The 17,764-nt window shown below is 44.4% G+C and overlaps 1 protein-coding gene across 1 annotated transcript in view; it reads right to left on the reverse strand.

The window, feature by feature from the left end:
* Window positions 1-14,200: 14,200 nt before the first annotated feature.
* The window catches only part of LOC142775070 (uncharacterized), a 55,199-nt gene continuing 51,635 nt past the window's right edge, over window positions 14,201-17,764 (reverse strand). The window contains exon 11 of the mRNA XM_075876391.1: window positions 14,201-14,292. Coding sequence (XP_075732506.1) covers window positions 14,201-14,292 — 92 coding nt within the window. The remainder of the gene's footprint in view (window positions 14,293-17,764) is intronic.

Raw genomic sequence — 17,764 nt, forward strand, 5'->3', positions numbered from 1 at the left:
CTCGAAGATGTACTCACCGTCATCGTCGCGAAGAACGCCAAACTTATGAACTTGAACAAAGACAACCAGGCTGCTCTTTATTACGAAGAAATGGCAGCAAACCTGACCAGAGCCAGTGAGTTCGAGGATAGAGTCATCTGCGCTGAAGCAAGAGGTCGCCACGCAACCAAGCCGCGACCACTAACCCCACTCGTATCAGTCGCCGTCACTACCACTGCACTCAGTAAGCCTCTCGCACATCCACATCGCAGCCCACCGGGACCTCGTCTTCGATTAGCCTTTCGACCTCTCTCGCCTTAACATCGATGCTGCTAGCAACTTCGTCTTTGTCTGGCCTATGGACTTCCCTCGCTTCAACGTCGGAGCAGGCCGCTTCGCCTTCGACCAGCCTCTCGACTCCTCTCGCTTCGACGTTGGAGAAGGCCGCAACTTCGTCTTTGAACAGCCTCTCGACTACTCTCACCTCGTCGTGACAGCAGGCGGTTACTTCACCTTCGACCTGCTTCTTGACCACTTTCTCATCGACGTCGCAGCAGGCCGCAACTTCGCATTTGACTGGCCTCCCGACTCCTCTAACCTCATCGTCGCCTCAGGCTGTGACTTCGATTTCAATGGGCCTCACAACTCCAACACCAACTACTCTAAGCAGTTTTGGGTACACGGCGAAAGACCTGTCACTTTTCTTGCGACCGACCACGCTTCGGTGCAAGGACTTGTTCACAAGGTACGCCGTGGAGAGCTCGGTGGCCAAGGAAAATCCCGAGTGCGCCATGCGCATCGACTACAAGGACCCGATTTCCCGTGGTTGAAGCTGCAGCTCGCCAAGAAGTTCCTCGACCCGGATGAAGAGAGCAAGCGCACGTAATGTCCATCGCAAGACCCCGTGTCCCTCCAGAACTAGCCTAGTGAGCAACAACGCGCGGGACTCTACTACTCACCCTACATGCTCTCCAACTTGAGATCCTGGTGGCAGGATCTCAAGTTCGTCTTCAAACGAGGCCAAGGAAGTAGAAGATCGGGACGGCGAGATGCAGCGCTGCTATGATGCACTCAACCGAGTACCTGCACCACATGAACACTTGTGACACTGCCGAGAAACACAAAAAGATGGCGCCTGATGCCAGAGATCTGGGCTGGATGTATGATCGCAACGCCGCAGAGCTCCAGTACTATGTCCCGTGCATCACGCAAGAAACCAGCGGAAACGAAGACTCTTGCGAAGCTGCACACACCGTAATCGGCAAGTCGTCGGAATATTTCCACAGCGATGTTTTCGAAACAACCATCATGACTCAGAGTCACACATCCGAAAAGTCTGCTCCATGTGCGCCATCGTTCGCGACGCCCAGACAGACGATATTCCGCTACCAGCAACAGCACGCATGGTCCAACCTCTGCTGCCTTCGAACACGATCAAAACTCCCGTCATTGGCAAGGTCAATGCCCGACAGAATCGGAATACTTCAGCATCATGTTCCTCCTTGTCAAGGGAGGAAACAGAATCGCTGTCGACGCGAAGTCTTCATCCAGCATGGATGCACTTTTGAAACAGGCACACGTACAGGACAACCTGATATCCGACGTTGTCGAAGAGAACACGTCCGCGCATCAGCTGGAGAGGTTTGCTATTGAACACCAAGAACATCCTAGGCAGCACACTAATTATAGGGAAATCGCGGGAGTCTATGAAAGCAAGCCAAAATCAGACTCCTCCTACTACAACCAATGCGAAAAGTGCAAAACTTACCAGCATAAGGCACACAACGTGCCCGCGAAGTACCATGGACCTTACAGCATGAATGAACGACATCCCCCACAAGACAAGCCGCCTCCCCAAGCTTCATTGTCATGTGCAAAACCCTCCATCGTCTCCGTGTAACACCTGCCCCCCTCACTCATTTCACATCTCCCCTTTCACTCATTCGCTTCTTGTTCGCAAATCTCCACCTGAACTTCTGCCACTGTTCACCCGAACACTGCCGTGAGTTTTCCGGCCGCAGGAGTGTGTTACAAATAAAAGAGAAAGCAGGGGCGGTGGGCACGAGCATGAGCCGGGGGCGCTGGCTCGCTCAGTTGTTCCGTTCACCTTCGATGCAGCCAGATGATCGGGTCAGGGTATGCTTCTTCGTTTCTCACAGAAGGTGTATGACTGGTGCAAACATGATAATCATGACATGCGTGTCATGTAAGAACATGACTACATGCCACGCTCATGACGTGCTCGAGGTCGCTTCGCTAGCTTCACATATACAAAACTTCGTATTACCTGACGTGCGTGGATGACGAAAGTATGTGACTGGTGCAAGCATAATAATCATGACATACGTGTCATGTAAGAACATGACTACATGCCGCGCCTATGATGCACTCACGGCAGTTTCGCCAGCGCCACATATATTAAATCTGGTATTGCGTGATGTGTATGGATGATGAAGGTATATGACTGGTGCAAACATGATAATCATTACATGCACACATGTAAAGCCTGACTGCATGCTACTCTCATAGTGCACTCGTGGCCATTTCGGAAGCTTCACATATATTAATTCGGTGTTACGTGACGTGAATGAGTGACAATGGTATATGACTGGTGCAAACATAATAATCATATGCTTGTCATGTAGGAACATGAATACATGCCAAGCTCATGAAGCGCCCGCGGAAGTTTCGCTGGCTTCACTTATACCAAATTTGGCATTACGTGACATGAAAGAGGACAAAGTTATGTGACTGGTGCAAACATGATAATCATGACATGCGTGTCATGTAGAACATGACTATACGCTACGCTCACAGCGTGGTCGTGGCCGTTTCGCTAGCTTCACATCTACCAAATTTGGTATTACGTGTCGTGAATGGACGACAATGGTCAATAACACGTTCAAACATGACAATCATGATATACGTGTCATGCGAAATATGACTGCATGCTATGCTCATAGTGCGGCCGTGGCCGTGTGGCTGGCTCCACATATACCACATTTGGTATCACGTGACGTGAGTAGATGGTGAAGGCAAACGACATGTCGAAATATAATATTCATGACATGGAATTCATGTAAGGCATATTTTAAGTCCACCTCGTAACGTCCTGCTGATTTTAAAATGGTATATCATCCTTCCTCATTCGTGCTTCTCATATCATCGATTCCCACTGTACGTGGGATCTGCCGATTTCTTCGTCTTTGTATTTCTGTCCTGCTTTCCGTTAAACTTGCCTGAATGCATCGCTCCAAAGCCAATGTGGAAGCTGGCGTGCTTCTGTAACTTAAAGAGATGGTACATTTTCTCAGTCGGGCAGTTATCGTATATTTCTATAGTGCACTCGAACTATTGTATTGTCTTCTGGCTAACGCAAGCTCCCCCCATGGTCACCAGTTAAGGCTATCGCAGTAGACAGTGACCTAAAACCGTTAGTGTTAATATATTTTTGAAAGTTGAATGTTTTTCGAAAGCAATGCAGCTGTTTCCCTTTGTCATGAATAATTAGGGCAGCAACCCTAAACATCTTGTTCTTCCGGATAGTAACCATTACTGAAATAGTTCATTTTTCCGGTGATTCCTTGCGTGGATATGTCATAATCACACAAGCTCTTACGCAGCTTCCATCCATCTATCACTGGCATGCTTTCAACAAGACACGGCAAATGTATTTCTCAACATTGTGTTTACACGAAATAGAAATAGTAAGATACAGGGCGAGAGATTTTGCTTTCCAAGGAACGTTGTCAAAGGACCATAAAGAAACATATTTACGTTAAGAGTGAACACTCCCATGGGGCCCTACGACCGAGCTACTGCACTGCTTTCAGCGCCACGAGTGGTTGGTCAGACCCGATGTCTTCAGCATAAATGAAACAACAAAAAACTTTCCTTCTGATGTTGGGATTTGAACCCATACCCTTGTGCTCCAAAGGCGAGTGTCTTTACCACCAAGCTACACACCCCTGCCGCGACCGAAGGAATACGTATACAGTACATCTAAACCACATGAGTGGGCATCCTTTGTGCAAAACAAATTTAGAAAAACATTACTTTCTAGTAAGACTTAACTGCTTTTTGTGGTAACGTATTAAACGTCCGCAGTGGGATGCAGTGCAGACCCTATATGAGAAATCGCACAAATCATTAGTTTTTTTTTTCTTTTTAAAAAAATTCGATGCCACATTTGGGTGTTCATGGCCCTTCTGAGGTGGCTACTACATGTGTTAACGAGCGAGCAAAAGCGAGCTTGGGTACGCCATCTAGCGGTTGGTCAAACCCTTCCTTGCTTGGCCTCGAAATCGCTCGAGTGGCCACTCTTTACGAAAGTAAGTTTCTCTATGAGAGTTCAATGTCTGGGCATCTTTTGAGGCGTCAGCGAGCATTACTCGATAACTTCGATATAGGCTTGCGCAGGGGGCCTCGTACACAAATGTGGTGGTTCTTTTTAGACGTGTTTACCTTGTTTGATGTGCGGATGAACCAATGAAATAAGTGTATATAATGCTTTCCTTGACTTATCTCTGAGTAGAAGGCTTGTGGGGGCGGCGATAACAACATAAGTACACGCACATATTATACGTGTACGGTCATGGGTCTGATTACAGTCACGGCAACATGTCTGCTCAGGTGACCACATAGACCCATTGTCATATACGATAAGTGTCGTGACCTCGGAACAGACCGACATAACTGTTCGCTTACTTAGCAGAGAGGATATTGTAAATCCAGGGCGTCCAAAGACAACAACGGAGGCTGCGGGCTCCTGTGCTACCGCTGAAATGACATGACCCGCTGTATTTCTATGTGGTTTTTGAACTGTATTTTTTTAGTATTGCGATAGCAATTATATGGACAGTCCCGGCTGCTTTTTGCCGTCGTCGCCGTCAAGCACCGCATATGTATACGTATCTCTTCATATATGAAAACTCAAGAAAGAAAAAAAAAAGCCGCCCACACTCGGCACCCAGCTCGTGGCAATGCGCCGATGCCCGCTTATATCCCACGCGTACTTTGCCCCGCAGATGGGGGCGAGGGGGGAGAGGGTTAGGAGCTTGTGCGCGCATGCTTATCCTTCGGTAGGGAAAATCGTGTGCATTGGCCTTTCACCGGAACGATTGCGTTAGTTGCCTGGTCCATAAAGGTCACTTTGCTTGCTGGGCAGGCCCCGTTTGCGAAAAGAGCACGCTTTTGAAACACAGCGAAGTAACAGCTGGGACACTCGTTAGTTCGCACTCATATCTGTACCTGCGATTATATTTCGTGCGTCGTTTTTATCTAAGCAGCGCGTTAAGCGTCGAGCTGTAAACTTTGATAGTTAGCTGTTGTCCTGTGTGTGTTGTTTTTGTGTGTGATTTGTGCGTGAGCAGCGCACGGCACGTTTCAATCTGCTAGCCGTTTTCAGCGTTACATCCCTGTCACGCGGCGCTTGTAATGTCATTCGCCGCGAATGACATTCATAACGAATGTCATTGCGACTTTGCGTTCCGGGTATACACGACCATGCAAAATGACATTCGCAGCTGATGTCAATGTTTATCGGCAGGCGGCTGCGATACGAAAAAGTTGGCGCTTTTATTTACATAACATTGTACGGCTGGTCTCTTAAGGTTACACCTACCATTTTTCTTTCCACTGCTCGCTGCGTCGTTCTCAATTTAAGCTGAACCCTCTTTGTAAGTCTCCAGGTTTCTGCTCCGTAGCTAAGTACCGGCAAGATACAGCTGTTATATACCTTCCTGTTGAGGGATAGTGGCAATCTACCTGTCATAGTTTGAGAGTGCTTGTCAACTGTTAACAAGTTTGTGGGTATAAATAGGCAGCAGCAAGCACAGGACCGGGTTAACTGGCGGAACATGGGAGAGGCTTTTGTCCTGCTGTGGATGTAGTCAGGCTGATGATGATGATGATGTCTGGCTGGTTCAAAATGTACTGCGACACGACAAAACGGCATCAGTAGAAATAAGAATCCTTGTACACATTCAAAGCAAGACAAGCTTAAAGTCCCTCACAACTTACAGCCGGCAATATTTGGAACCATGACAGCATTCATGAATTCGGGATCGCGATAAATGATGATCAGTGCAAACGAACGTTAACTGTATTTCAGTTGTTGCGAATGAAGCATCAGAACCGATTGAAGCGCCTCAAGGTTACCATTGAAAAAACATCACCGACGGCGAGGGATTTGGAGCTACACCTACACGCTAATTCGTTTAGATTAGGCTCAACTTTGTCGGTGATTAACAGAGAACTGTGGTGTTTCCCAATAAAGCACAATTGGTTTGAAAACGCTGTTCCTAAACTAGTGTCCCACACTTGCGTGTGTATTCTGCTACTAGCGAGTCTAACGCGACAACGCTGCACCAAAAACAGTGAGCGTTTTTAAATACGGCCGTCACGAGGTGCCATAGCGTCAAGTCGGAGTCCGGAAAAGCAAACATAGCGGCACAAATTGCTTCCACTACCGCGTTGTACGTTAAAAAGTTACCGAAAAGTTAACAACCACCTTTAATAAACATCTGAACATCACTTACACTTGCTTGAAGGTGTCGATTTTTTAATCTCTTGTCAGCGCTTGCTGACGTCATTACACATGTCATTACACAATAGGTGTGAATGTCATTCACTGGGCCCGTGTAGCAGCCACAAAAACGACATTAACACCTAATCTAATTCGCAGTGCAGGTGCCGTGTGACAGGGGTATTACATTCTTAGTTGTTGTTGTCATATTCATTGCATCGCCCTTGCGGCAAAACTGAATTTTGTTTCTTTCTTCCTAAGTTAGAAGCATTGCACTACAGTAAGGAAACCAATAATAATGCCCTCTGTGCTTTCCTCGGTTTAACTGTCAGTCGGTTTTATTAGTTTTGTAGAATATTGAAAATAAGCCCCTCGCACAATACTACATTTTCTAACTTGCTGCGTATCATTCTACATTGTGCATATGCGTATGCATGGTTGTCAGCAGGATTTTCTCTTGGGGGGCACAAACCATTGTTGCATCGCGGCTTAGGGAGAGCACTGGTGTAGCTTGGGTGAGGGCAAGTGCTGTTGTCGCTTGAGGGGGGCAAGTGACCCTTTTGCACTCCCCTGCTGACGCACATGTAACGTATGTGAAAAATGAGGAAAGAATAAAGCTGCTACGAGTAATCCCACGTTCCTGTACGAATATTGTTGACTTCCACTTTGACGAGTATGCAGGAAAACTAATACTGCCGTAAAAATATTCAAAGGCTTCATAGACATCTGTAAGCGCAACGTTTCAAGATATGCTTCGCATAGCTATGCACTGACCCTGCGGGATCGCAAGATTTCAATGCGAGCGCGAAAAAAGAAATGCGGGCCGAGTAATACTTCAAACAAATATGCGTGTACTAGGACCTGTGTCATGCGAAACTGGAGAAGCGAGTTGAGGCGCCGTCAATGCCAGCAACCGGTGACACTCACGGCTCTGGAATGGCGCGCCTGGCATTCCCGGGCCCCAGCCGGTGCGGCGCCTGCCGTACAAGCACCTATAGGTGCTTCTGCTAAAGAATCATCTTTCAAGTCCTCGCTCGTCTGGCATTCAACGAAATGGTGGGCATGTACGTGCCCAAGGGATGCCCAGACGTAAGCACATAAACAACCGAACCCGACCGCGGTTCCCGTTGCTCTCGTTGCGCCTTCCAGGGAAGTTGCAGAATACACCTGACGGCAGCAGTTCTACATTTGAAGGGGATAAATATTCGCTGACCAGGCACTAAACATTTGAATGTCGATGAAGGTCGATTGCTGTGTAACACGAGAGCAGTTAGAGCGTGAAACCACTGCGTTGGACAGCCCCGTGGATGCTATTTTGGTCGCGATACCCTCTAAACGGTCATCGCAACTGAGCTCTGTGCTATCACAATTTTGTTTTTACATTTGTTGATGTGTGGCCTGGTGGCCACAGTGGGTCAGTGTGAAAACTAAGGAAGGCGACTTTTTCTGCAGCTTTCAAACGCCGCCTCTGGGGGCACCTCATTCTTGGGCTTTCAGGTATGTTTTCAGGGTACTGTCAGTCTCGAAGAGGTCAAACAGTTGGTTTTCTTCGGCTAGTTCTGAATATAGAGCTTTGACACCACAAGCTACAATGGTTGATACTAGTCTCCGTGATCCCAAGAACACTGAACTTGCATGCAGTGCGTGATGCATTCATCTTAGATTTGTCCTTCCGTGGATATACTTATGTATCCCACATAGCCGTGGGTGCGAACTCCCTGCATATGTTCCTTTAAAGCCACACGTTAGAACTCCCTGTTCGAGACGTTGTCGTTTACATGACCTCAGTACAACAAAAACTATTGCTTATATCACACACGTCGTTGCATATTAGGTGTGTAGGAAAGCTGGCTAAATGACAAGTGAGAGCCTGAGTTGACAATCTTCTTATTTACTAGAACACTAGTCAGCAACCTAGCGCCCCAGTGCCGCATGCGGTCCGCAGGGCAGTATTGTGCGGCCCTCAGCAGGACCTCAAACCCCTCCCGACTTTTCTTATCACGTCGTATCTGAAAGTGGATGTGAAATTTTCACCTAAAAGGGCATTTTCGGTTGTTGTATATGTTTGATTGCAGCGTTGTGACACGTGTGCTGAAAATAAAAAAGATGTCTAATCAAGTTTCCTAAATTATTATTAATACATAAAATTTGTTCTGCTTTCATACATAACAGGGAAACATGATTGATAATTAATAAAAAAATGAGTCTCAAACGTCAAGGTGCTTTATGCAATGGCCGCATTTTGGTCTCTGGCTTTCCTGAAGTAAAAATGTGAAATACACGAAATTCTTTGAATTAATCAGCAGAGACTTTCAGCCGCCATTATCACACACACACCCACACACACATAAAAAGACCAACTCAGCAAAAATGAGTAAACCTTTGGGGCACACTCCGTGCTCCCCTTCTAGGTGAGTATGAGGAAAGGCAACCCCTCCTCCCTCCGCCCCCCCCCCCCCCACACACCCTCGTGCGCACGCATTTTGCCCATTTCCTTTCATCACTTGCCCTCGCGTCACTACTAACTGTGAAACAAGTCGTTTCTACTGGCCAGAAAGCCTGAAAACATTAATGTAGATATGAATTAGGCTACTCCCAAATATTACAGTTCAGGAATTTAGAGTGTTGAGAGTAACAACAGCTACGTTTCAATATACCTCATCCATAAAATGTTCTGCTGGAACGAATCCCTTTTCTATATTTTTTGTGCTTTTGTACAGTGCTTCATGTATCGAGTTTGTTGGTTAATGACGCTTTCGGGATAGATAATTAAAATGAAATGGGAATGGAAATAGGTCAGCGAATCTGATGTTTGTAAAGATGCAGACGTATGTCGTTTGCTAATCGTACTCACTTCACTGCGCTAATTGCTTGGCACTACATTTACAACAGGCACATCTCATACTGGTTCACAGTCGTACAGTTCTGATCGCACATGCAGCGTCGATGATGCTGCTCTTCAAGTGCAACATTTTTTAATATGATATAACTATGCAACAAAATTAAGCGGCCTATTACTATGACGTAACTTAAATTTGTTTGCTAACTTTGCATTATTTTATAATTAATATTATTCTTGCCCACTGTGTGGATTCACTTAAGATTAATTGCAAACACGTATTTACTTCTTGTCCACTCTTGCAACAAACGAAAAAGCTGGGTTAATAACAAACAAACAAACTAACTAACTAACTAACTAAATAAATAAATAAGTAACGTCAAATGGGTGGAGCTTTCGCGATAATCCAAGCACGAGCGATATGCGAAGACGGCATACAATATTCAGTGGGGATCGCTGGTCATAGGTGTTGCAGTTATTATTAGTAGTATTTGTCATGTAATAACAAATTTAAAAACAAGAGCGTTCAATGAAAATTGTTTCTAACAATGCTCCTATAATCAAGGCATAAGCTGTTTTTAGTTTGTTTTACTTCATTGTCACCAAAGCTGATTGCCGCAGCATATCAACATCTTCAGCCGGACTACGTCCACTGCAGGACAAAGGCTTCTCCCATGTTCCGCCAGTCAACTCGGTCCTGTGGCTGCTGGTGCCTGCTAATTTATACCCGAAAACTTCTTAATGTCATCTGCCCACCTGACCTAAAGAAGGCAAGCGGGTTAGGGGTCTCCCCCTAACCCGCTTGCCTTCTTTAGGAATCCAGTTAGTTACCCCTAATGACCAGCGGTTATCCTGTCTAGGCACTACATGTCCGGCCCATGTCCATTTGCTCTTCTTGTTTTCAACTATGATACCCTTAACCCCGGTTTGTTCCCTAATCCACTCTGCTCTCCTCTTGTCTCTTATTGTTACTCCTACTATTTTCCTTTCCATTGGTCGCTGCGTCATCCTCGATTTATGCTGAACCCTCTTTGCAAGTCTCCAAGTTCCTGCTTCATAAATAAGTACCGGCAATATGCAGCTGTTATATACCTTCCTCTTGAGGGATAGTGGCAATGTACCAGTCATGATTTCAGAGTGCTTGCCAAATTTGGTCCACCCTGTTCTTATTCCTATAGTTACTTCAATCTCGTTGTTCGGCTCCGCGGTTATTACCTGCCCTAAATAGATATAGAATTTTACAACTTCTATTGCACTATTACCTATCTCGAAGCGCTGTTCGCTTCCGAGGTTGTTGTACATTACTTTTGTTTTCTGCAGATTAAATTTAAGGCCTACCTTTCTGCTCTCCATGTCTAACTCCGTATTCATGAGTTGCAATTCGTCCCCTGAGTTACTTATCAACGCAATGTCATCGGCGAAACGCTCAATATTAAGGCACTCTCCAATAATACTTATCCCTAACTCTTCCCATTCTAGGCCTCTGAAAACCTCCTGTAAGCACGCGGTAAATAGCATTGTGGAGATTGTATCCCCCTGCCTTACACCCTTGCCTTAAACACCATGGTAGCAGTTGATGCCCTGTAGATTTCTTTCAGGATGTGCTTCGTCGATGCCCTGATTTCGCAGTGTCTGCATGACTGCTGATATTTCTACTAAATCAAACTACTAAATCAAACGCCTTCTCGTAATCTATGAAGGCTATGTATAGTGGTTGGCTATATTCTGAGCATTTCTCTATTACCTTATTGATAGTATGAATGTGGTCGATTGTTCAGTAGCCTGTTCAAAATCTTGCTTGTTCATTTGGTTGATTCAATTCTATAGTTTTCTTATTTCTGTTAGAAATTACCTATATATGCAACGGCATATATACCATGACCATTAAATTTATCAGTAGGCGCGTACAGTGACAGCACGTGGCCACCATGTCGCAGTTCTGAAAAAAAAAAATGTAGAACGAAAACTGCTGGAAAACGACCTTTCTGTGCGTGTTGCTGCGGCCGCATCGCCTCTCGTTGAACGCACGACGATGAACCGCGTCGGCGTAGAACTGCTTGCGCCATCTGTTTGCCAAGTCATGAACAAGACAGTCGATAGGGGCTGGTTTGTGCGATGCCGGCCTGAAACAGTCCGTATCAAAATAACGCAGCCCCCCGAGTCTTAAAATTTTGTAAATGGCTATCAGTAGTCTTCAATTATAAACCAAACCAAGGCCTCCAGGAGTGCCCTTATCTTAAAGGTAAAAAGCAGACAGTTTTACCGCCCGCCAGGGAAATTGACTGATAACTCTCGAAACTTTGCCGACAGGATTTTATAGTTGTAAATGAAACTTTCGTTAACATTCACTATTCCTGTAATTCGTTAGCCTCGTTTCTCTGTGCCTCCAAATTTTTCAGACGATTTCTTAACTTGCCCCATGAAACTTTCGTGCGCACGATCTAACGATGACACTGGTAGAATATCAAGGGTATTTTTATGCGACTTGAGCTGCTGTTGTCACTGCTGTTTCTCCTCCTACTACTATTACCACCACGCAGTGGCATGACACTGAATCGGCCACGAGCCCATCCTGTTCCGAAATTTTATAGGTGGGATAGAATATGTCTTCTGTAAAGTCACGGGTTATACACACCTGCCTATACCCACCTCCACTTCTATAGTAAATTGTGCGCCCAATAAGTACATTTTTTGCGTGATACAAAAATGATCTCGAAATGCCGTCTCGTCATCATCGATATTACTCTTCTTCTTACAAAGCAGAACAGATGGCCATTGCACTAGCACTGCTTGATCCACAAAGGACTGATATTTATACGGACTCTAAATCCGCTGCTAGGACCTTCACTTCTGGTTCCATGTGCAAGGAAGTTTTGAGAACTCTCGCTCACAAGGAACTCACCCACCACACTATTATTTGGTTCCCTGCTCACCTTCGCTTGAGGGTCGGCGGCCTTCCCAATGTCAACGAGCTAGCCCACTCTAAGGCATGAGGCTTCACTTGCCGCGCCGGGACTTGTGCTTCCCAGACAGTGGGCACGGTGCTCCCAGCAGCGGAGCACCGTGCCCACTCAGCTAGCCTGTTGATGCCCTTAACAGCTGAGGGCGTTATGTGGAAATAGCTCGAAACTCTCGTTTTATTCGCAGTCTTTTCACGATTAGTATCACGAGGGGATTACTAGAATATATGACATCCCCTAAGAGTTTCAAGCAAAGGAGCGACTGCTTGAGTTCAATGAAGGAATAAATTACTAATAATGCATATACTATAACAGCTTTTATATGTCTAAAATGCAGCCTCCCAATAATAGTTAGAAAACTGGCATATTGCCACACTACTTTTTTTTTGAAATTTTGTTATCGCCCCATTACACGTTTAAGTGCTGCATTGCGCAAACCGATCGACTAATAACCTTCGAGATAATCTTAGAAACATCGGATGCGATTACGCATATAATGCGAACAATACAAATTCTTCTGTCCCGAACTTACGCAGCCGCTATAGCAATAACGCTGGAATATTTGACTGCACATGTGTTGTAGGCCCGTGTGCTCAGATTTGGGTGCAAGTTAAAGAACCCCAGGTGGTCTAAATTTCCGGAGCCCTCCACTACGGCGTCTCTCATAATCATATAGTGGTTTTGGGACGTTAAACCCCACATATCAATCATTGACTGCACATGTATAGGTGCACGACGTGCATCCGCGGTTGTCAGTTTATCGATGGCCGAAGCCCCGTTCACCACTATCAGTGCACAGCGTGCACCGCTTGCTGCATACAATTTGACTTTGCTTCCGTGTCCACAAGTTCACCCAAATAAAGTTTGCAGCTAGGAACCCTGACTGCTGCCTTTATTGACGCTATGACTACGTGACAATTTAATAAATTCTGTAATAGTAAAATACACTTCCAACAAAAAGGGAAACAAAGCCACGAATGGCCTATAAACTAAAACATCATAGTGCTAGTATAATGGCATCTCGAAGGAGGACATGCTACTCAATATCTTGATCTGATATTGCATACTGTGCACAGATACAATTAAAGAACTTTGAAACCAATAGGGTGTTTTATAATGGGTCTGCGCCAATCTAAATGGCCGCGTGGTAGTCAGTTCAGTTACGTGATATTCTGCCGCTAAGCTAAAGATAAGTGTTTTATTTTTTTTTCTCAGAATTCTGGTACAGACATTACACGCCCTCGTAGAGAACCGCCAGCCATTCACGGCATTTATCATATGGAAGTTCACCACTAGAGAGCTCCCTATGACTGTGCGTGCCATGCATACCAGTGAACGATTCGGAGTCGACGGAACATGACGTCGATTTCAGTGGCCCATACGCATAGCCGATAACACCTCAATTTTTATGAATGTGGGGCTTCCAGTCATTGGCGGGAAGAACTCTGAATAGACCAAGTTTTTCTAGTTGCAGATGCACCTGTTTCGACAGTAGAGTCATCCTCAGTGTCTCCATATCCTAAAGCCCAGCATACTAATACATGCTGGTTAAATGTGTGTAGGACGCTAATCGTAATACTAAGATTATTTACAAGACTGTTCATTGTGCTTACCTAACGACATCAGACGTGTCGAAAGAAAGCACTGATTTATTGTTGCCACTGGCATTAGCCCACTAAGTATACCGGTGGCACTGCTTCGGAGACGTAAGATACATGAATAATAAAAAATAAAGCAAACGTTGCGCATCACGTCCGGCTTTGTGTGGTCTTTCCACCACCGTCACAGCACATCTCGCAACGAGGTTACATGGGTCGCACCTCAGCATTTGTTCTAAGGTGCTTTCCTGCTCACGAGTCGAGTTCAAACAAGCGTGGGAGACAATTGCTAAGGTGCTTACTTTCCCTTGGAACTATTGCGGCTTGATGACGCCTTTATCAACCTTGGGAACAGTGCCGTTGACCGGTGAGGTCCACAAACGTCCCACACTAAAGTCAGAACGAGCATTACTCAAACGATGACTGCACACTTGTATTGTCGTGAATACTTCGAAAACCAAGATTTTGTCCTGGCATGACGAGATAGAAGAAAAAAAAGCACTACCTTCCATTCGCCGCGTACATGGAACAGCGACCAATTTTTTAGACCAGTGGCAGTATTTCAGACAGCCACGTCAGTAGCCTGGATAGATGACACGTTCGGATTGTGGTGACGTCTTATTACCAGGTCAATAAATATTCGGACCACCCAAATTAAGAAGCTACTGTTTCGGTTGAGGGTTCTCAAACGTTTAGTTATCGAAATTGAAACTTTCAGATATATATTTCAGCATATATAGCTACATAAGCAGTCGATGATTAGGACAATAGGCTATAGCCCAAGCAGAAATTTTGTATCTTGGCTATTGTATCAATGCAACCATTGAAAGTTTGGGAACTTGAGCAGGACCGGCATTTCGCGGGGAGGGTGTTTCTGATGCTAGCGCCATCTTGCAGTTTTCGCCCTCAGAAAACAAGAGTGGTTGTCTGACCAGGTAATAAACCGTATCAGACGGCAAGTTAACGTGGTGTACGAGACTATGGAATAAAACTAAGTGTAATATATTACAAGAATACCAGCCCTGGAAACTACCTTTATTCACCACGATGAAGTGGCTATAGGGCACTCGGCTGCTGGCCCGCCGGTCGCGGTATTGAATCCCAGATGGAGGTGAAAATACTTGATATTCGTGTGCTTTTTATGTAGGCGCACCTTAAAGAACCGCATTTGGTCGAAATTTCCGGCGCCCGGCACTATGGCGTCTCTCATAATCATATGGTCGTTTGGGACGCTAAACCCCAACAATTAATATTATTATTATTGGCAGCTATCTTATCTATTACAGCAATCTGTATATCGCACAAGAATTACTTGAGATCGTGCTCTTGAAATTCAACATCCATACAGTGCCCGCGGAGTGAACCGTATACGAATTCAGGGCTGCGCAATGCACGTACTGTTGTGTTTCTACCACATTAAGTTCGTGCCACATTGGAGCAATTAAACTCGAACACTTACATCAAAGTGAACGTTACCTTTAGCAGTCAGACTTGTAGCGGCATAATGCGGTCATCTTGAGCGATTTCGCATACCAATCGTTATTCTAAAATATCACCTCGTTTTAATCCGTGCACACCATGTATAAATTCATGTATGCCGTACGTATTCATGAGTCTTCACGACTGAGAGATTACCTCCGTTTCTGCATTTCTCGTTGCTATTTTGTCTGATTAACCATACTAAAACAGAGACGTACATTAACGTTCTATGAATATTTGTTGCAGCAGAGTCTCCCGCAGAAGAAAAAAAATCGATGTATTTCTAATCAGCCATCTGATAACATAACCACTGTTGGTGTTGTATACTAAGTGACATCATCATAATAAATGAAAGGTAAAAGCAATCTTTGAAACGTGGTGAACAGATATACCGGCAACTAAAGTCTCCAGTTATAAAGCTAAGTTACGTGCGCGATATGAATACAATTTTTATAATAGCTATATGAACGAAACTATAATTGCACAACATTCAGAAAGCATTTAGCGCTATGCGAACACTAAGCGCATAGAAAACACTGCCTTCGTTTGTTTGGCGGGATCATCGCAATGAAAAGTTAAGAAAATAAGGACTAATGTTTGTCTAATAGATGATTTAGAGCCACATTATTGTGCAATTTTGTCTGCAGGGACAAAATTTTCAAAATTTCTTATGCCTGTTTTATTTTGGTATGCGATATAGATGCGATCTTTCTAACGTAATAATATTCAGTCCCCAGTCTAAAATTATGTGTACAAAATACATGACGTAATAGGCAGTTGACTATTTAGCTTACGGGATGACATCAGCACTTCCGCTTCGGTAATTGGGAGTGTGTTTAATTGATGTTTTCAGTGCTGCAGAAGCATATAACGAGCCTAGCTAAGCTGATAAGATGTTCCTATGTCTTTCAAAACATCTGCTAAACTTGTGGATATATATATATATATATATATATATATATATATATATATATATATATATATATATATATATATATATATATATATATATATATATATATATATATATATATATATACGGTGTTGTGCAGTATTCTTAAAACATCACGAAAAAGTGCTATTTACACGCTGTTTTCACAGTTCATTTTTATATAGTGACAGGCATCATGAGAGGGTTGAAGATGTTATTTGGAGCGGTAATTAGCAAAGTTAAAATAATTAACTTTTTAGTTAGTGCAGTTAGACAGTTAAGTCAATGAGAGAATTGAAGTTCTTCATGCGAAAAACCAAGTTCTGCTTTGAGATTTCGGAAAAGCGGCCTCTAGTAATCACTGCGGATTGATGAAATTCTACCCAAGTTTGCGGCGAAACCAGAACCGAAACGCGAAAGAGCGCAACTGGAATAAGGGAGCATTGTTATATAAACCACCAACTGATTTCGCTGTGCTGTGTTGGTGGGTGGGTTGCGCTCGCAATTACAGCACGCATAACGCATGTGCGTTATAGAACGGGGAACAAATGCAGCCCTGTAACCATTGTTTTGAACAGTGACGTGATTATTTTCATCTGCTTGTTGTGCTATTTGGTCCGTTGGTTTCGGTTTCGCTGCAGAATTCAGAAGAACTTCATTAATTCGTTGTTATTACAAGAGGCTACTTTTTATTAATCTCAAAACTGCAATGGGTTTTCCGCATCAAGAACTTCGATTCTAATATTCTACTTCACTACCGAACATCACTATTTGAAAAGTTATTTAATTTTCCTAACCATCATTACAAATGATGTCTTGAACCTTCTTAAGACATCTGCTGCAACAAAAAAAAAAAAAAAAAAAACAACTGCGAGCAAATTGCGTCTTTCGCTGATTTTTAAACGATTATTGACATTTCTTGGAACACCCTGTATATCTTATGAAAACACAGGAACATGAGCGTCTGGAGGGGTGGCCAAGGGGAACAGGGGGTGACGGCCTCCACACTGTATTTTCGGATAATATATGAAGTATAGCAATGAGCTTAACGGTTCATTGTCACGTAAGTGACTACTTAAGTGACTACTTCGAAGCCTGTTGGCTACTTATTCCGCCAGTTATACACTGTTCACTAATCTTGCCGGTCATGTCACGGCAGTGAAACAAAGCATGCCTGTGATAAATCCCCCCTACCCCCTTGCTGATGCACCAACACCCTGCAATGAGTACTGCGGACTCCCATGCACTTGAATTATTTTTTCTGACAACTCCTAAAGTGTGAAGCTGCCATGTGACTCGGTTGCACCCTGCCGTTTGCTGATTCGTGTTATCTTTGTTTGCGTAAGTAGAGCTACTGCCTTGTTATGTTGTTGTCTGGTGTTGTGCTTTATTTATCTACGAATGTGAGCTCTGACAAACTGATTGTACTTCTTTTCTCTACTTCTGCAGTAA

The sequence above is a fragment of the Rhipicephalus microplus genome, chromosome X (assembly GCF_043290135.1).
Source record: "Rhipicephalus microplus isolate Deutch F79 chromosome X, USDA_Rmic, whole genome shotgun sequence".
In the NCBI taxonomy this organism is placed as follows: domain Eukaryota; kingdom Metazoa; phylum Arthropoda; class Arachnida; order Ixodida; family Ixodidae; genus Rhipicephalus; species Rhipicephalus microplus.